Here is a 16,599-nt window from a genome sequence, read left to right as displayed (position 1 = left end):
TACTCATAGTTTTGAAATTAAAAAACAAAACAAAACTGAACGCTGCCTCCTTGACTTTTAACTTATTTCTCTCCTACTCCCTACAAGACCTGATAACAAGATCCTGGAAAGAAGATCCTCACCTAAATCCCCGACCTTGGTTTCTCAAACCCTGGGAGTGACCCCATAACATGGGAGGTCTAGACACCTGGAAGAGGGGTTTGCATTGCAAACCCAGACATGTTTCTGTCTGGAGTGGAAACAGCCAAGTCTGGCTTCCTGGGAGACATTAAGGGGGTGGTAGTGAAAAGTAACCACAAGGGCTAGGCTGTAAAAATGGGTTGGAAGCTAGGGATTTGCAGAGATGGGCAGAGGCAGCTTACTCTTTGGTAGAAGGGTTTGTGGAACCTGGACTGAAGGACATCCTAGAATGGTCACTCTGCCCTCTCTGGAAAAGTTGCTCCAAGGTCATTTCCTTTGGAGAACGACAGGGATACAGGCAGAGAAGTGAATTCAGGCAGAATGAAAAATCAGTATGGGGGTGGCCAGAAGCCCTGAGGCACCACAGCAGAAGGGGGCTGGGTGGAGGGAGCCGATTTCCCTGAGTCAGCGCTCTCTGCCCCCCCCCCCCAGAAGTTAGGCACAGTCCTCCCCTTGTGATGTATACAGATTAACTCATCCTCCACACAAATAAATCTCTCAGCACTCCCACAGTTCCCTCTGCAGCCCAGATTACCCTCTCCATGTTAGGACTTGCCCCCCTTCCTCCTGCTCCCCCCACACCCGATTCCAATTAGCTAGACGTAGATGGCTATTTCACTTCACACTTCCTCCTCCTCCCCACGACTTCAGCCTCCTGCCCTAGACATGGATCCCTGACCACAGAAACTCCATTAGCCACAAAACTTGTGAAGTCTCTATGTAAGATCTACAAAGGGAAAGGCTGTACCCAAGGCCCTGTGCAGAGACCAAGGTTTGTGCTTTTACTGTCCCCTCTCAACTCCTTCTCTACTATACTCAGTCTCCACTCCCATCCCCCTATCACCAAGCTCAACCCGAACCTAAGTGACCTGATTTTTAGTAGATTTGAGCTTTGAGAGAATAAAACCCTACTTCCTCTCAGACCCTTTCCCCTGAACTCATTGGGCAAGTTAGACTGCTCACTTGAGGACAGCAACAGTTTCTATGACCCATTTCCTGAACAAGAATCTCTTTAAGTTAGAAAAGGGAAGGATAGGGGACTGTACTGATTGCTGGCCCTAACCCCAATACCAAGATAGCCAATGGTGATGAAAGGAAGAATGTACAGTCTCACTTGGCCTGATTTTAGGACCCAGAGTGGAAATGGAGACAGTGAATTTGTGTGCCTACGTTCTTGGGTTTGTTTAAACTTCCATGTGGGACCAACATGGGGGACAGCCCAGGCTTGACACAGGAAACGTCAACTGTGTCATACCTACCTGAACTCTGTCTGCCAGGACAGGCACTAGTAGCCACCTTGATTTGCTATCTCCTTTCTGATCCCCACTATCTATTCTGTGAATAGTAAATCAGTAAAGTCTGGCTCTTCTGTCTGCCCAAGTGGGAATGTGGAGGATTATCTCTCTGGGGAAACAATTTTCCACTAGAGAAGTTGGCAGGGGGGGGGGGGGTGCAGTGCTCAGCCTCAGTTCCCTCTCCATTTTGATCTCTGGAAGTGATACACTTTCACATTTCCAGGTGACTCAAATTTGAGTCCAACTTTGGTTTCTACACTCCCAGGTGAGTCTGGGTGCTAGCACCATGGACAGCAGCCAAGACCCCTTTTGGAGAGGGGCAGGAGTTGACCATTACCCAGGCAAGGATATGGGATCTTTAGTAGATAAGCATTTCCCCCAAAACATCCCCAGAGAAGAGATAAAGCAGAATCTCCCTTGAAAGGAGGACTAATAATAGGAAAGGCTTCTGGATCTGACTTAAACAAAGTGTGAAGTAATTAATTTAATTGCTGATGAGCCTTTCACCATCATGCATATAACACACAGCTCCAAGGCCTCAGGAGAAAGAGATGAGGCTTTAAGCTGACCTGCATTTTAATCAGTCCTTCCCAAACTTCTTCTCTATAGACAGCTGCCCTCTACACTGCTGCCTCCAAGCAAAATACCTTCCAGTTACTGCCACTAGCTTGGCACATACCAGGGTCAGACCTATGACCCTAAACTGCCATAGGAGGATCTTAAAGTGCAAGGATTCTCTTGCTTGCAATCCAAATGAGTCTAAATTCACTTCAAACCACTTCTCTGGGTGAGCACATTACCTGAGAAGGACTAATAGAATCCAAAAGATCCCCAGAGCAAGAAGGAGTGCTCCAGCCTTCCCCTGCCCCCATGTTTAGGGGGTCAGAGGAGCTCTCATTCTTACAAATAACCACCATCCTTCACATTTGCAATGTCTATTTTCCTTCATATTTACATATCTATTATGACACTCAACACACATTTCCAAGGCTCTGGGCAACTCCAGATGAAAAACACATTTTGAAATTTTGTTAACCAGCTATTTGAAATAAATGGACCATCATCTAGTGTAGAAATCTTTTTATGCCATCACTGATTTTCTTTGCAATGGCACTCAACCTGTCCCTTCTTTATCCTCATTCCAATCCTATGAGGCAGAGAGGAAAACCACAGTGCAGAGATTTTTTCTAAATCACACAACTTGGAGGTGGTAGGTCCACCTTTTACATACCTCTGAGCACTGCCATCTAGCAGCCAACATGAATTACTCACTCACCAGCAAGTGGGAGTGAAACCTCCAACTCAGAACCCACTGCTGCATTTGGGATTTGGAACTTCTGCAGAGAAACCTCCCCACACATCCCAACCCTCCAGAAAAGCCCCAGATGAGAAAGGAGTCTCCTCGTGCATATAAATGATTCTTTATGCCCTCCCCCCATGCAATGGGGGGCAGAGCTGGGGAAGTCACCCCCCACCCCCCGCCCTCATGCAGGGAACGGGAGGTCAACGTATACTAGTCTTATTGCCAGCTGCCCTGTGGCCATGGGGTGGGGAATGGGGGGTTCTATAGCCCCTTTCTTCTGGCATTGGTTTCCCCCTCACCAAGTCATTGTGGTAGAGCTGAGGGGCTGGAGGCCCTAGGAGCTGAGGTAAAGACGGTTCTCTAGGGAAGAAAAGCTGCTCCACCCACTTGCCCACTCGCTGCCCCAGGATAAGTGTGAGGAGCTGTCAGTGGGGGCTGGAATGTCATCCAAGTGTCTCTACCCAGTAGGCAGTAGAAGTCAGACAATGTCTCCAGCTTGAGGCTGCCCACAGCGATCCTCAGTAGTGGGGGCAGTGTGCACCAAATATCTGGTCCAGGTAGTACCTCCAGCAGCCATGATAGCTCATCTCTGGCCATGTACTGACTCAAGATTCCCACTCCTGAAGTCCGTTTCAAACTGTGGTGACCCTCATGACAACCTCTCGGCCGGAATGGGAACTGGAACGCGCGTCTGATGGCCGCAGCTGTCCAAGGAGGTGCAGGATTGTGTAACCACAGCGCTGAGGCAAGAGCGTCCGCATGCGCTGGGCAGCCGGGGGACGGCTGGTGGCCCCAGAGGGGGGGCCCGTCCGTGAGGTCCTGGGGCCAGGCTTCCCTGCCGTTCCTCCCCCTGCATCTCCTCCTATGTCCTTGGTCTTGTCATAATTCAGGACCTTCCACTGCTGGTTCACTGCCTGCCAGCGCTTGAAGATGCGGTAGACAGAAGAGCCTTCGTGTATGATGAGGCCTGAGCAAGAGGGATAAGACATCCAGGGTCAACTGCTGCCCCAACCTAGGCCAGAGGTGCTTAAGCAAGATTTTTTTCTTTTCTTTTTTTTTAGAAAGAGAGAGAGAGGAAGGGAGAGGGGTGAGAGGTGGGGGGAGAAAGAGAGAGAGAGAGAGAGAGAGAGAGAGAGAGAGAGAGACCAATTTGTTGTTCCACTTATTCATGCATTCATTGATTGATTCCTGTTTGTGCCTGACTGGGGATATGCAACTTTGAGATATCAGGATGACACTCTAACCAACTGAGCTACCTGGCCAAGGCCAAGCAAGCATTTTCCAGAGGGAGAAGATGGGTTGCAAAGGGCCTAGAGAAGCTGGGAAGAAGGGGGCACCAAGATAGCCCTAAAGGCGCTCAGTGGTAGAAAATGTGGCCATAAGGCTGAGGGGATGGGTAGGGAAAGTTAAGTGATGAGTTGGAGGAAGCTGCTCCTCAGGTAAAGGGGAGAGAGGTGCCCTCACCTATGCAGACGACATCCATGAAGCCATACATGCCGTAGCAGATCTGAAAGAGCAGATCCTGTCGTTGCCACTTGGCTGAAGGGCTGAGTGAGGACCAGATGAGCCAGGAGATGCTGGCGACGAGGAAGAGAGAGCCCAGAACTATGGCCGCAATCTGAACCTTCTCAATGACTGTCAGGGAGATGGCCTGCCACTGTATGGGAGAAAGGGCTCCAAAAAGTCACAGAAAGAAATGGAGGGCCAGGAGATGGATCGGTGGCCCTGAAGAGAAGGGTGCTCCAGGAGCCTTTCTGAAACCCTTCCAGCAGGATTAACATCTTGTCTCCTCTGTGACCTGATCAAACCTAGAGTGTGGCACTGCTTACGTTGTTTGAGACCATTCATTTGTCTTAGTTTACAAAGGTAGGATCAGGCCAGTTCTCTGAAGCCAGACCATCTAGGTTTGAATTCCAAATTCTAACTTCCTGGCTGAATCTCTTTGTGCATCAGTCTTTAAACTGAGAATAATAATGGTACATAACTAGTAGGATTACTAAGACTAAGAGTTAATACACACCAAGAGCTTGACATAAAGAAAACACTACACATTTGCTACCATCATCATTGACATTATCATTTTTTCCTTTTTTTGTTGTCCCGGTGCCTAGAACAGCGCCTGGAATTTTAGTTGGCAACCAACAGTGTCTTTGTGGAGAAAGAGAGGATTTACAGACAGGAAATTGTAGTCATGGTGGTGAAAGGTAAATATGTTGGTGAAATAGGCTCCCAGGAGGGTTCCTGATTCTGATTGCTGAAAGGCTCTGGCCCCAGTCTGAGAGTCCTCTCCTTGCACCTTACCTGCAGTGGATTCTTGGTACTGATCGCCAGGACCTGATACTTGAAGTAGCAGAGCTCGCAGCTCCAGGAGCCCCTCTCGCTGATCCAGCGGATGAGGCAGGGCTGGTGCGTGCAGCGCACTGAGCCGTCGCAGCGGCAGGGACTCAGGAGCTCCCCCTGGAGGAAGAGTGACGAGAGTCCCTGTCAGCTTTCACCACCCGGACCCCAATCCTCCTCTCCAGGTCATTCTTCCACCTTACAAAAGCTCAGTCCTTTCACCCAAAACAGAGCAAGAGGCTAAGTAAGGCTGCAGCACAAAGGACAAAAATGAGAGCTCAAGGTAAACTTCCCTAACCAGATAGAGGAGGCATGAAAAGGGATTGGGTTGGGGATGGGAAACTGGGTCTTCCCTTTTCCTAGAATTTGGAGAGGGTGGTGTTTAGGGCTTCCCAAATGGAAGGCTACCCCTTAGGATCTGGAGTGTTAGGGTTAGAGCTTCAGAGTCATGCCTTACCCCGCCCCCATCACTGTAAAGTATTTCACAGACGTAGTGCTCACTGGGATGGGTTGCACCCTCAGTATCCAGGTAGCAAAAGGGTGGAGGAATCCTGGGGGTTTTAGTAAAGTGTGTTTTCTTTTAATCAAGGAATAATTTCTCACGACATAGAGACATCCCAGCACTATCCCGAGACAACTTTGCCCATGACATTTAAACAAAGAGTACTCTTTGAAATGAGACGAAAAGTTGCAGAATGGGGAGTGCCGAAAAGTGCCCCACAGAGAGAAATACTGAAGGAGGCAAGGGTGCCGGCTGGGCTCCTCCCTTCAAGGTGGGAACAGAAGCACTCTTTTCTGCTCACCTCCCCAGGCTACAAAGACCCTGGGGTGAGGGGAAGCAGGGTGAAAAGGCTGCCCTGTTAATGTGTGAGAGGGATTTTGAGCCCCGCTAGGAGAAAGCCCCACCCCTTTCTGAGGAGTCCTGATCCCCCTCCACCCCACACATACGATCGGGGAATCTCCACCCAGCTCCCCAACCCTCACCCTATTCCCATTCGGGTCCTGGGTCCCGCCCAGCCTCCTCAGGTCCCGCCCCCTGCTCGCGGTCTCCGCGGGCGCCCCGGGTGCGCTCCCCCACCCCGCCCCACCCCGCGTGTGCCCATGCCTGACCTGCTCAGGGCCCTGGAAGCAGATTCGGCACTGGGGGGTTCGGAGCCCGCTGTCCAGGCTGCTGCTGAGCGACAGGGAGTCCAACGCGCCCGGGGGCGGTGGCGGCGGCGGCGCGGGCGGCGGTGGGGGTCCAGCCCGCGGCTCCTTGTCTCCGGCCAGGCCCCGGACCCGCGGCTCCGACCCGTAGTACTCCTCTTCGTCGCCGTCGCCGTCCGGGGTCGAGCAACCGGCGAAGGGCGCCCAGCCGCAGCCGCCTCCCCCGCCCCCCCGGGGCTGCGGCTCGGACCGGGGCCGCCCCCCGCCCGTCAGCACCAGCAGCTTCAGCTCGTTCAGAAACATGCGGAGCCGAGACTTGAGCATCGTCCGGGCGCCGGGGGACGGGGGGCGGCGCGCAAGGGGGCTCTCGGACGGCTGGGGGAAGGGAGAAGACAAGGCCTGAAAGGGGGCGCGCGCTGGAGAGCCGAGCCCCGCCGGGGTCTCCGGGGCCTGCGAGCGCCGTTCACTGCTGCCACCGCCGGGGCTTCGGAGCTTGAGGGGCCGGGAGGGCTGGCGGCCCGGGGGCGGCAGGACTGGCAGCCATGGCTGGGGCAGTGGGCGGGGAGGGGGCTCAGGGTACCGCGCCCCGCGGGTCTGGGTCCGGAGCGGGTCGGGCCCCCGGGATTACGCGCCCGGGTCTTCCTGCGGCGGGGCCGCCCCCCATCGCGGTCCTCTTGGCCCCAGTCCCGCTCCGGCTCCCGTCTCCTGCTTGGCTGGGCCCGTGCGCTCGGCGGTGGCAAATGGCGGCTCCTTCCGGCGGCGGCGGCGGTGGCGGCGGCGGCGGCGGTGGCGGCGGAGACCCCCCCGGAGCGGCTGGCAGGCGGGGCGGGCAGGGCGGGAGCCGGGAGCCGGGAGCCGGTGAGGGATGAAGGGAGGGGCGGGGCAGAGAAGGGGGGCGAGGAGGAGAAGTGGCCGCGGCTGCGCATCCCAGCCCTGCCCTGCACGAGCAGGTGTCCCTAGAGGCGGGGGCGAGAGTGCGAGCCCTGGGGAGGATGGAGGGAGGGGAGTGTCCAAGGAAGGGAAGCGTGCACACTGGTAGGAGAATAGGTGTGTGAACGGGTGAGGATGGAAGGTGAGTGCTCAAGCAGGTGCATCAGAGAGAGGCTTGTGCAAAATGGGAATGTGCAGAAAAAAAAGCTGTGCAAGAGTTTACGATATGAGGGAGGTAAGTGAACAAGAGGAGGCCTCCAGCAATAAACACAAAGGACTGAAAAGTGTGCATGGTGCGGAATTGTGGAAGAGATGAGAGTGTATGGGATGGAATAGGACTGCATGAGAAACGAAGTGTGTGGTTGTAATGTGTGAGGTAGGTGAATGAGCAAGGAAGGGAGTGCTAAAGGGATGAGAGTGTCTTTTCTGGCGTTCTCCTGCCCTCACCACCACTAGCCGAAGTGAATATCGGCCCCCCTACAGACAGCGCTTTGCTTTTGTGGGGACCTTGATCCTAAGAACCATTTCTACCCCCTTACTATCTCTGATTTACACTTACAACCTCCCTCTCCTCCCTTTTCCAACCTTAAGGGAAAAGGAATTCCAGGAAGCCCATTGGGTCACACACACTGGGAAAAAATTAATTAGTAAAAGAGTAATTAACAGAAGGGAGGGTATGGAACCAGGGACAGACTGCCAAACTAAGGCTCCTCAAAAGAAAGTAATTAAGGAGAGTAATGCTCTTATGAAGCATTTAAATGCATTGTATGGGTGGATGAATGAATGAGTCAGAAAAGGGGGCTGGAACCTAAGTCAACATGAAGAATGACTTTTTATTGAATTTATTGGGGTGACATTGGTTCACAAAACCATACAGGTTTAAAGTCTACAACTAAACATCTGCATACTGCACAGTGTGCCCATCACCCAAAGCAGTCTCTTTCTGTCCCCATTTATTCCCGCTTTGCCCACCTCCACCTACTCCCACCCCTTTCCTTCTGTCTATCTGTGTGTGTGTGCACACACACACACACATACACAAGATTTTTTGCTTAATCCCTTCACCTTCTTTCCAGGATGACTTCTAAAGACAGTGAGCTGTGATGGGCTAATGTGGAAGGTGAGGCTGAGGTGGACTCTGCTGGTGTAGAAAGTTTGACACAGACATAGCCTTCCAGAAAGTTTACAAGCCAACCAGTTTTAATAAGAAAGCCAGTGAAACATTCACCTTACAAACCCCTTAGGCTCAGACCTTGAGGTTATTTTCTATTTTTATTTAAAAAAATTTTTATTGATTGATTTTAGAGAGGGAGAGGGCAGAGAGAGAGAAAGAAACATCAATTTGTTGTTCCACTTATTTATGCATTTATTGGTTGATTCTTGTATGTGCTCTGACCTGGAATGGAACCCACAACCTTGGTGTATCAGCCAAGGCTCTAACCAACTGAGCTACCTGGCCAGGGCCTGAGGTTTTTCTTACTAGACCCAGCTGCCCTCACCAGCAAGGACTCAAGAATGCAAAAGAGGGAGAATCTCTACTGACATGCCTTTTGTTTTGCCTTGGAGCATGCTTTATATTCATCTCAAACCTGAACTCATATCCTCAGCCAGATGATTAAAGAATATAGAAGTTAGGGTGAAAAAAGTGACAAATGGGGTAACAAAATGGTTTCAAATTGTCCCAACAGGTTGTCACAGATGAGACACTGATCCCTACCTTCCCTTAGTCCCATCCCTCCAAAGGGTTGGGAGATAAAGTTGGAGCCAGTAAGACAGGGGAAGCCAGCAAGAAACCTGCCTGTTGTATACTTTTATAAGGTGTGAGCAAAGGTCATTTGGGAAAGGTTTGTGTTAGGGGCAGGGGCAAGAGCTAAGAAAACTTGCACTGGAAGAAAAGAAGCACAAAAAAACCCAAATAATGAGTCACAAGATTTGCAGAAGGGCACAAGTCATTCTTATGTAATGTGCTGGTCTGGGATAGTGGTTGTGGTAACTTCCTTGCACATGCTCACACCTATAATATATTCATCTGTCTATACATGACATATATATCATACACATACACACATATAACGCGGTGCTGAAAAGAACCTTAAAGGTCAAGTATTCCTGTCTCCCAATCATTGAAAACTTCTCTGCCTGAAGGCATAGAGTGGTCTCTGCTTTAACACTCCCAGGGAGGGGTGGAAATTGGGAAGAGGGGAGGGCATTACATTGCCTCTCCTCCTCGTGGATTAAGTTAATCTGCCTTCCATCAATTCTTTAATCCTAGTTTTGCCCTCAGATGGGCATTGTCGACTCCCTATTTTATACGACCGCACTGTGGCTGCACCTTTACAGATAGCCTTACCACTACTTCAAAGGGCTAGTGACCGAGACACAAAAAACAAACAGACCCACGTACACAGGGGAAGCAAGCACTCTAAAAATCTGTAGAATGAGTGAGTGAAACAAAGACACGAATAAATTTGCAGATGGCGGTAGAGCAGAAAGGCGACAGCACCACCTCATGTGCCCCGACACCCTCCCAGCCCCCAACATAGAGTAAGAGACTAGGAGTGAGACTGGCGAAGGCCCGCAGCGGGAGTTGGGATCTGGGTGGCCCAGGTTGCCATGGCACCGCCTTGCACTCCACCTCCTCTCTTCCCCCCGACCGCCAGCCTCCCCCAACCTCAGCCCCACCCCGGGCCTGGGTAGTGGCAGCTAGTCACGTGCTCTGCCGCGTAACCACACCTCTGCTCCACCAAGCAAAGTCAGAGGTCACGTGGGATAGCAACAGATCACGTGGCTTCCATCGCCCCTCGTCCCCCTTCTCCTCACCGCCCCGCAACCGGGCAAAGCCACTCCCGGCCCCTCTGCGCATGAGTGGCTGGTCACGTGCCCCGAACGTCCGGCGATTGCCTCCCCGCCCCCTGCCGTCACTCCGCCCCCGCCCGGGGTTTCCGCGCGCTTCTTTGGCAGCTGGTCACATGGTGAGGGTGGGGGTAAGGGGGCCGCTGTAGCTTGCGGCCTGTGTCTGCGGCTGGGCCCGTAGCGTCCAGCTGCTTCGAACTGACCTCGTGTGTATGGCGCCTCAGGAGACGGTGCCCCGATAACGGGCCGACCCCGCAGCTCCCGGCACGGGGTGAAGTAAGTGCAGACCCTTCGTAGGAATGGAGACCATTCTCGTTTACCGTGGCTTCCTGCGCGGGAAGTGGGACAGGGTGTAATCTGGTCCTTTGTGGTTGTAGGGAGGTGTAGTTTTAGGGGCTGGGGTGTAGGGTCTTCGATGCGGAGGGTGTGTCGTGTGGGATCTTGTGCCGGGCGCGACGGTCCCAAAGGAAAAGCATTTTTTATTCTAGGGTCTCACGTGGCTGAAGGGGTTGGGGCTAGAGTCATTGTGTTACATGAGGAGCTGGCCTCATGGAAGATTGGGGAGGGAAGGGATGCTGGCGGTGTTGTCTTTGTGATGCTTTCTGCGGGAGTTACTTTGTTGCTGTAGGCTCATACCATCCGATCTCTGGAAGGGGATTTCGGTGGTAGGAGTCTCTGTGATTGCAGGGTCTCCTCTGATCTGAGAATGGCTACCCCTCGTTATGAGCCAGTGGCTGAGATTGGTGTTGGTGCCTATGGGACGGTGTACAAGGCCCGTGATCCCCACAGTGGCCACTTTGTGGCCCTGAAGAGCGTGAGAGTCCCCAATGGAGGAGGTGCTGGAGGGGGCCTTCCCATCAGCACAGTTCGTGAGGTGGCCTTACTGAGGCGGCTGGAAGCTTTTGAGCATCCCAATGTTGTCCGGTAAGAAGGTGGAGGGTTGGGAGTGGGCAGTAAAGGGGAAAAGATACCTATAGGTGAGGAGTGGCGGTCAGGAAAGAAGTGGGGACCCTAAAGAAATAGGGAAGGCCATGTTGGGGTTAGAGGGATTGATGAGTGAGTGAGTGAACATTTGTTCTGGCCAGGCTGATGGATGTTTGTGCCACTGCCCGAACTGACCGGGAGACCAAAGTGACCCTGGTGTTTGAGCATGTGGACCAAGACCTAAGGACATATCTGGACAAGGCACCCCCACCAGGCTTGCCAGTGGAGACCATCAAGGTGAGTGGAATGAGCAGACAATGAGAGTACATACTTCTACAGTAGAAGCTGCTGTGATTTCAGGTATGGTGCCTTATTTCCAGTTCCTCTGTACTCCTCCTTCTAAACCAGGATCTGATGCGCCAGTTTCTAAGAGGCTTGGATTTCCTTCATGCCAACTGCATTGTTCACCGAGACCTGAAGCCAGAGAACATTCTGGTGACAAGTGGTGGGACAGTCAAGCTGGCAGACTTTGGCCTGGCCAGAATCTACAGCTACCAGATGGCACTTACACCTGTGGTCAGTAGAAAGATGGTAGCCAAAATGGGTTCTTGTTTGTGGTAGGAGAGTGATTGCCCATAGCAATGTGTTTCAGAACGTCGGTGAAGCAGTTGTGCTTTATGGTAACCCATAGGGCCCTCATCTACTTTTCTTATTCCCGTTAGGTTGTTACACTCTGGTACCGTGCTCCAGAAGTTCTTCTGCAGTCCACATATGCAACACCTGTGGACTTGTGGAGTGTTGGCTGTATCTTTGCAGAGATGTTTCGTCGAAAGTATGGGACCCAAGTATCCTGAACAGTTTTGAATTTCCCACATCTCTTATAAACCACATCCATATCCATCCCATTTTTTAAAAATTTGTTTTTTAATTGCGTTTAGAGGGAGAAAGAAACATCAATTTGTTGTTTACTTATTTATGCATTCATTGGTTGATTCTTATATGTACCCTAACTGGGGATGGAACCCACAACCTTGGTATATTGGGACAACGCTCTAACCAACTGAGCTGCCCAGCCAGGTTTCACTTGAGTACTACTGACCACCTTGTGTGTAACACGAAGCTCTAAAATATCCTGAAATGAGGAACTTATTATTCCTTTAGTTTCCATACCCTTTGTTTTGAGCCATTAAGCAGTAACCATTCTGCTGCCCTGTCTTTGAAAATGCTGTGTCCCTTCTCACCTTAGGCCTCTCTTCTGTGGAAACTCTGAAGCTGACCAATTAGGCAAAATCTTTGAGTAAGTGACTGACAAGGGGAAACAGTTTTTCATTCTGAGTCTTTTGCTGCTACTGAGCCCTGGGGGTGGAGGCTGGAGCAGGATCCCACCTTGACCAGAGTTCTCCTATTTCCCATAGCCTGATTGGGCTGCCCCCAGAGGATGATTGGCCCCGAGGTGTATCTCTGCCCCGAGGAGCCTTTTCCCCCAGAGGGCCCTGCCCAGTGCAGTCTGTGATACCTGAAATGGAGGAGTCCGGAGCACAGCTGCTGCTGGTACTGGATTTGGGTGTGGGCATGGGGTGAGATTGGGGTGAAAAATGTAGTAGAAAAGGGACCCAAACCATCATGGTTCCTGAGACTTGGTTGGTGGATGGGCTAGTCTATTGCTACTGTGATGGGCTATCTGCACAGAGGAATGTAGAAAATAGTCCATCTTAGGTATTGTTGGGGTGAGCAAAAGCACTTTTTGTTTTTTTTTCTTTCATGGTTTTCTGACCTTTGCCTCCCCTTAGGAGTTGCTGACTTTTAACCCACGTAAGCGAATCTCTGCCTTCCGAGCCCTGCAGCACTGTTATCTACAAAAGGCAGAAGGTAACCCAGAATGAGCAGTGGAGTGGCTGCAACAGAACCAAGAGAAGAGGAGTTGTTATTTACCTTCCTTTTTAAACATTTGAGTGGAGAGACCCCACTGAGAAGGTGCTCTGTGCCTTTTTATTTTTGAGGCTGTGGAGGCCTCCAACTTTTTACTGAGAATATCTTACTGGTTAGCTTAATGACAGACTTTCCCCTCCCTTCACTCCTTTTGAGGCTCATCCTCCTGCCCTCCTATTTCCTTACACCAAGGAATATGTCCTTTGTTCTCCTCTTCCTTACCTTGATATTGGGATCCTTTTTTATACGGGAAGAAACAAAACAAAGAAATACGGTCTTTTTTAAAAACGTTTCTTCCTTTGATTGGCTTTGTTATTTGGGGATTTGGAAAAACCGTTTGAAAGATGGAATTCCCTGTAGAATCTTAGATTCTCCTTGGGTCACAGAACCTACAGTTAGTAGAGTCCGTCAACTGGCAAGAGAAGACAAGGCATTTAATTTGCCTCTTTGAGTATGAAGCTTAAATGGTTTTTATTTTTTATAGTCACTGAACTTCCCCCACACTGGCTCCTGCTTATTACAAGAAAAGAGTTCTTGGTGGTTTTCTTCTGGCTCTGTCCCTGGTTTTCCCTTGGAGCCAGGCCAGGATGTTTTGTGGTATTTCAGCATGTGGAAGAGAGAAGAGGGGAGACAGCCAGGAAGGACTCCAACCCCCATACCATCTCATGCACTCCCAGGAGCTTCCCATATCCACTCAAGGAGAGGAAGTTTTTCTTTATTATAAACTTGTTCCCACTAAAAGATGTCAAGGCAGAGAGCCTGGCTATTGAATCACCTTTAGGGGATGTCAAAGGGCCTTTCCTTTTCCTCAAACAAAAAAGGCTGTTGACCCTGGGTTTTCCCTAAGAGGGTAAGAAACAGCTTAGGGAGAACAGGAGAGAAGTGAGAAGGATCCAAAGGCTCATAGAAAGGCACTGGGGTTGGCTCGAGGATCCTTCTGATTCCGAAATCTCATTGCAAGCCAGACACCGAGGATCTATAGAAGCAAAGAGAAAGAGATAAGCACCAATTCTGAATCTCTGGTACTAACATGTAGAGAGAGGGTGTATATGAGTGAACTGGAGAACATTACCTCTGTAAAGCTAAAGAAGAGTCCAACACCCCCCAGGATTTTCAGGGCTTCATCTGAATGCTTAAGAAACTTTTCTCCACACATCTGGCATGTGGGCCTCTGGATCTTGCAGGTCTAGGATAAAATGTATATGTATGTATGTGTATGTGTGTGTGTGTGTGTGTGTGTGTGTGTGTGTGTGTGTGTGTGTGTGTGTGGGATGCAGAGTTGCCAAGCTGCCCTGTCCTGATACCTGTGGTGAATGGGCCTAGAAACTACTGGTTTTGATCAGTATCCTATATACTGAAATCCCACTTGGCTAATTCTCTAGCCTCTGTATCCATTCACCCAATAAGAGACAGCTGCTAGAAAAGGGCAATCATATTCAAATTCACATCTGCCTATTTGGTGACTTTCTTACCCAGTTTTCCTACCCAAGCCCCTTTCCCCACCAACTCACTGCAGTGCAGAAAGCATAATCTTGTTGATATAGGGTTGTGAGGTTGAATAAGCCACAACAATCAAAACTTCTTTCCAGTTCATCCCGGGTGTTGTTGCTCATGACCCACCAAGAAGCATTGATGACATCTGTCTGGAGGATATATAGGCAGAGGGAAATTATTTGATGCTGCTAACCTTAAGAATCTACTTACATTTTGATCTCACTTCAGGTGCCTCAACTTCCCTATTCCAGCAAAGGGAGTCAACATCCTGAGGGGTTGGGCATTGTGTCACAATTATACAGACTCAATGATAAACACCCACCTTAGGTTCTAGATTACCCTCATGGAAAATGAGCCAGACATCTGAGGAAGCAAATGGCTCAAGAGCCTGTAAGTAGACCTAAGAATGATCTTTGGGGCCAGACTCAAAGGTGGAAGTTAGAGGAAAACACAAATACATGAAAGGGCATCCCCTTACCTGTTTGCTCCGGTTAATAGCCAGACATGAGCAAGAGATGACAAACTGGAAAACGAAGACCAAGCCAAGGATGATCATATACTGAGAAGAGTTATGGGGAAAAAAGTTCCAGATTCCTTTATGTTTCACCTATAACCATCTGATCTCACCTGTTTATAAAATGCACATGTAAACTGAAAAAGTCATCAGCTCTGTTTTCATAGAGCAGGGCAAAGAGACATGTCCCCAACATCCCTGAGATCTAATTTCTTCATAGTCCACTCAGCCCTCCCAAGAGCCCTAGTGCCCCATCACATCAGGTCAGGATACAAAGAACAGCAGTACTTGGTGGTGGTTAACGGCACCCACCAGTCCTGCCACCGCGATGAGAAGAAGGAAGACTCCCACAGCAATGACTCCTCCGATGATATGGATGCTGGATACCAGACCCAGGCCCTTACCCCAAGCAGCCACTCCGATGAGCAACAAGCCTACCAGCTATGGGAAACAGCAGGATACATTCCAGAATTCTAGCGTGCTGGAAAGCCAATGGCCTTCCAAAGCACCAGGGACAAAAAGGAGAGGAGGTGTTATGCGGACCTGGGACATCACTGGGCACTCCTCCCATCGGAGATCAGAACAGCTGGGATGGGAGTGGGGGGCATGACGGGGTTAGTAATCTATGAATATAAAACCGAACCTTTAGCTTCATCCATCACTTTCCTATTTCAGGAAAAACATAAGTTCACAGAAAGGAGGGGTGGACCTTTTGAGCCCAGAGCCCCCAGTTCATTTCCCCCACCCCCAAACCCTCTGGTCACCGGAAGTCTCCCCTCTTCCCACGGAAGTCCCCAGGAATTCCCTCTTCGCCGGAAGTTCCTGGGAATCTTCCCGGAACACCCAGTACACCCCTCGCCCCACCGGAAGTCCCCTGGAGAATCTCCCCACTCTCCTTTCCGCCCTGAAGCTTCCCCCAGCTCCATAACCTCACCATGTAGACCACGTTGAGCGCGCACAGCGCATTCTTGGAGCAGGCAAAACCGCCGCAAACCATCTCCCAAGCTTTGGGGACCGAAGTGGTCCCAAGGATTTAGGGAGGGGGTCTTAGAAACTGTCTTCTTGGACCCCGACAGCTTCTGTCTCTTTAAATCTAGTTCAGCCAAACCCAATTCTCTGCGCCTGCACCGTCCCACCCCTGCCTCTGGATTGGCGAAACTCCGGGCTAATACAGGACGTCGAGGGACTGAATGCCAATCAATCTGCATTGCGTTACCGACCCGCCTCCCGGCCCCTCCTTTAGGTTCTTTATAGGATGAAACTTAAAACTGGGGGCTGGGCTTGGGTTCTCGTTGGGATCCGAGCCTGACTTCGAAATCCTGGATTGAAAGCTAAACTTTCAGTAGTCGCAGTTGGGAGAGGGCTAATCCGAGGGAGGAGGCTCTGGAGGAAAACTACGGTGAAGAAAGGTGTGACTTCGCCATTTCCTCTTGTCCTGCAGTGACCTCATGATGACGCCATTGTTTGTTATTATTTCATCACACTTAGGAACACCCAGGGGAGCAAAATATTGAGCCCAGCCATAGAGGCCCCGTGTTGGGCACAGCAACAGCCAACGAACCTTTACACACTTGCAAGCATGGCCACTAGAACAAGTCCTGTTCCATATCCCCTGCCCTGCCACTCACCCCTGTCCCCTAACGGGTGTGAATATGCTAGAAATTAAATGTGAAAAACAGTAGCCTTGGCCAGGG

At 50.8% G+C, this 16,599-nt stretch overlaps 3 protein-coding genes across 9 annotated transcripts; 1 reads left to right on the top strand and 2 right to left on the bottom strand.

The window, feature by feature from the left end:
* Positions 1-2,517: 2,517 nt before the first annotated feature.
* On the bottom strand, positions 2,518-7,152 carry MARCHF9 (membrane associated ring-CH-type finger 9). Its single transcript, XM_090275629.1, has 4 exons — positions 6,226-7,152; positions 5,080-5,235; positions 4,243-4,435; positions 2,518-3,745 (listed from the first exon to the last, which is right to left on the bottom strand). The coding sequence occupies exons 1-4, from the start codon at positions 6,583-6,585 to the stop codon at positions 3,411-3,413; spliced, it is 1,044 nt and encodes a 347-aa protein (XP_090131755.1). The 5' UTR covers positions 6,586-7,152; the 3' UTR covers positions 2,518-3,410.
* Positions 7,153-10,103: 2,951 nt separating this feature from the next.
* On the top strand, positions 10,104-13,189 carry CDK4 (cyclin dependent kinase 4). Of its 2 annotated transcripts, none has more exons than XM_090273514.1 (8): positions 10,104-10,320; positions 10,732-10,968; positions 11,130-11,265; positions 11,377-11,544; positions 11,691-11,800; positions 12,215-12,265; positions 12,384-12,519; positions 12,759-13,189. In XM_090273514.1, exons 2-8 carry the CDS (start codon positions 10,751-10,753, stop codon positions 12,849-12,851), a joined length of 912 nt encoding a protein of 303 aa, XP_090129640.1. In that variant the 5' UTR covers positions 10,104-10,320; positions 10,732-10,750; the 3' UTR covers positions 12,852-13,189. The 2 variants fall into 2 exon arrangements, with proteins under 2 accessions (XP_090129640.1, XP_090129641.1); XM_090273515.1 differs by having other exon boundaries at positions 10,673-10,968.
* Positions 13,190-13,330: 141 nt separating this feature from the next.
* TSPAN31 (tetraspanin 31) lies at positions 13,331-16,075 on the bottom strand. 6 transcript variants are annotated; one of them, XM_090273516.1, is made up of 8 exons: positions 15,840-16,073; positions 15,449-15,491; positions 15,179-15,346; positions 14,870-14,950; positions 14,714-14,779; positions 14,409-14,540; positions 13,970-14,083; positions 13,331-13,873 (listed from the first exon to the last, which is right to left on the bottom strand). In XM_090273516.1, exons 1-8 carry the CDS (start codon positions 15,869-15,871, stop codon positions 13,799-13,801), a joined length of 711 nt encoding a protein of 236 aa, XP_090129642.1. In that variant the 5' UTR covers positions 15,872-16,073; the 3' UTR covers positions 13,331-13,798. The 6 variants fall into 6 exon arrangements, with proteins under 6 accessions (XP_090129642.1, XP_090129643.1, XP_090129644.1 ...); XM_090273517.1 differs by lacking the exon at positions 15,449-15,491 and having other exon boundaries at positions 15,840-16,074; XM_090273518.1 differs by lacking the exons at positions 15,449-15,491; positions 15,840-16,073 and adding an exon at positions 15,549-15,577.
* Positions 16,076-16,599: the final 524 nt, after the last annotated feature.

Source organism: Furipterus horrens, unplaced genomic scaffold, assembly GCF_987537825.1.
Source record: "Furipterus horrens unplaced genomic scaffold, mFurHor1.1.pri manual_scaffold_4, whole genome shotgun sequence".
In the NCBI taxonomy this organism is placed as follows: domain Eukaryota; kingdom Metazoa; phylum Chordata; class Mammalia; order Chiroptera; family Furipteridae; genus Furipterus; species Furipterus horrens.
The sequence above is the reverse complement of the archived record's forward strand: the minus strand, read 5'-3'. Positions and strand labels throughout refer to the sequence as shown.

Bases quoted from the DNA above. Each gene is read 5' to 3' on its own strand.
- MARCHF9 (XM_090275629.1), bottom strand. From the start codon at position 6,585: ATGCTCAAGTCTCGGCTCCGCATGTTTCTGAACGAGCTGAAGCTGCTG. The intron at 4,436-5,079 runs GTAAGGTGCAAG...TCTCCCATACAG, and splicing joins GTACCAAGAATCCACTGCAG to TGGCAGGCCATCTCCCTGAC. The intron at 3,746-4,242 runs GTGAGGGCACCT...CCTCTTGCTCAG, and splicing joins CATGGATGTCGTCTGCATAG to GCCTCATCATACACGAAGGC.
- CDK4 (XM_090273514.1), top strand. From the start codon at position 10,751: ATGGCTACCCCTCGTTATGAGCCAGTGGCTGAGATTGGTGTTGGTGCC. The intron at 10,969-11,129 runs GTAAGAAGGTGG...TGTTCTGGCCAG, and splicing joins GAGCATCCCAATGTTGTCCG to GCTGATGGATGTTTGTGCCA. The intron at 11,545-11,690 runs GTCAGTAGAAAG...TATTCCCGTTAG, and splicing joins AGATGGCACTTACACCTGTG to GTTGTTACACTCTGGTACCG.
- TSPAN31 (XM_090273516.1), bottom strand. From the start codon at position 15,871: ATGCGCTGTGCGCGCTCAACGTGGTCTACATG. The intron at 15,347-15,448 runs GTCCGCATAACA...TGTTTCCCATAG, and splicing joins AGTGCCCAGTGATGTCCCAG to CTGGTAGGCTTGTTGCTCAT. The intron at 14,541-14,713 runs GTGGGTGTTTAT...TATATCCTCCAG, and splicing joins AGGGTAATCTAGAACCTAAG to ACAGATGTCATCAATGCTTC.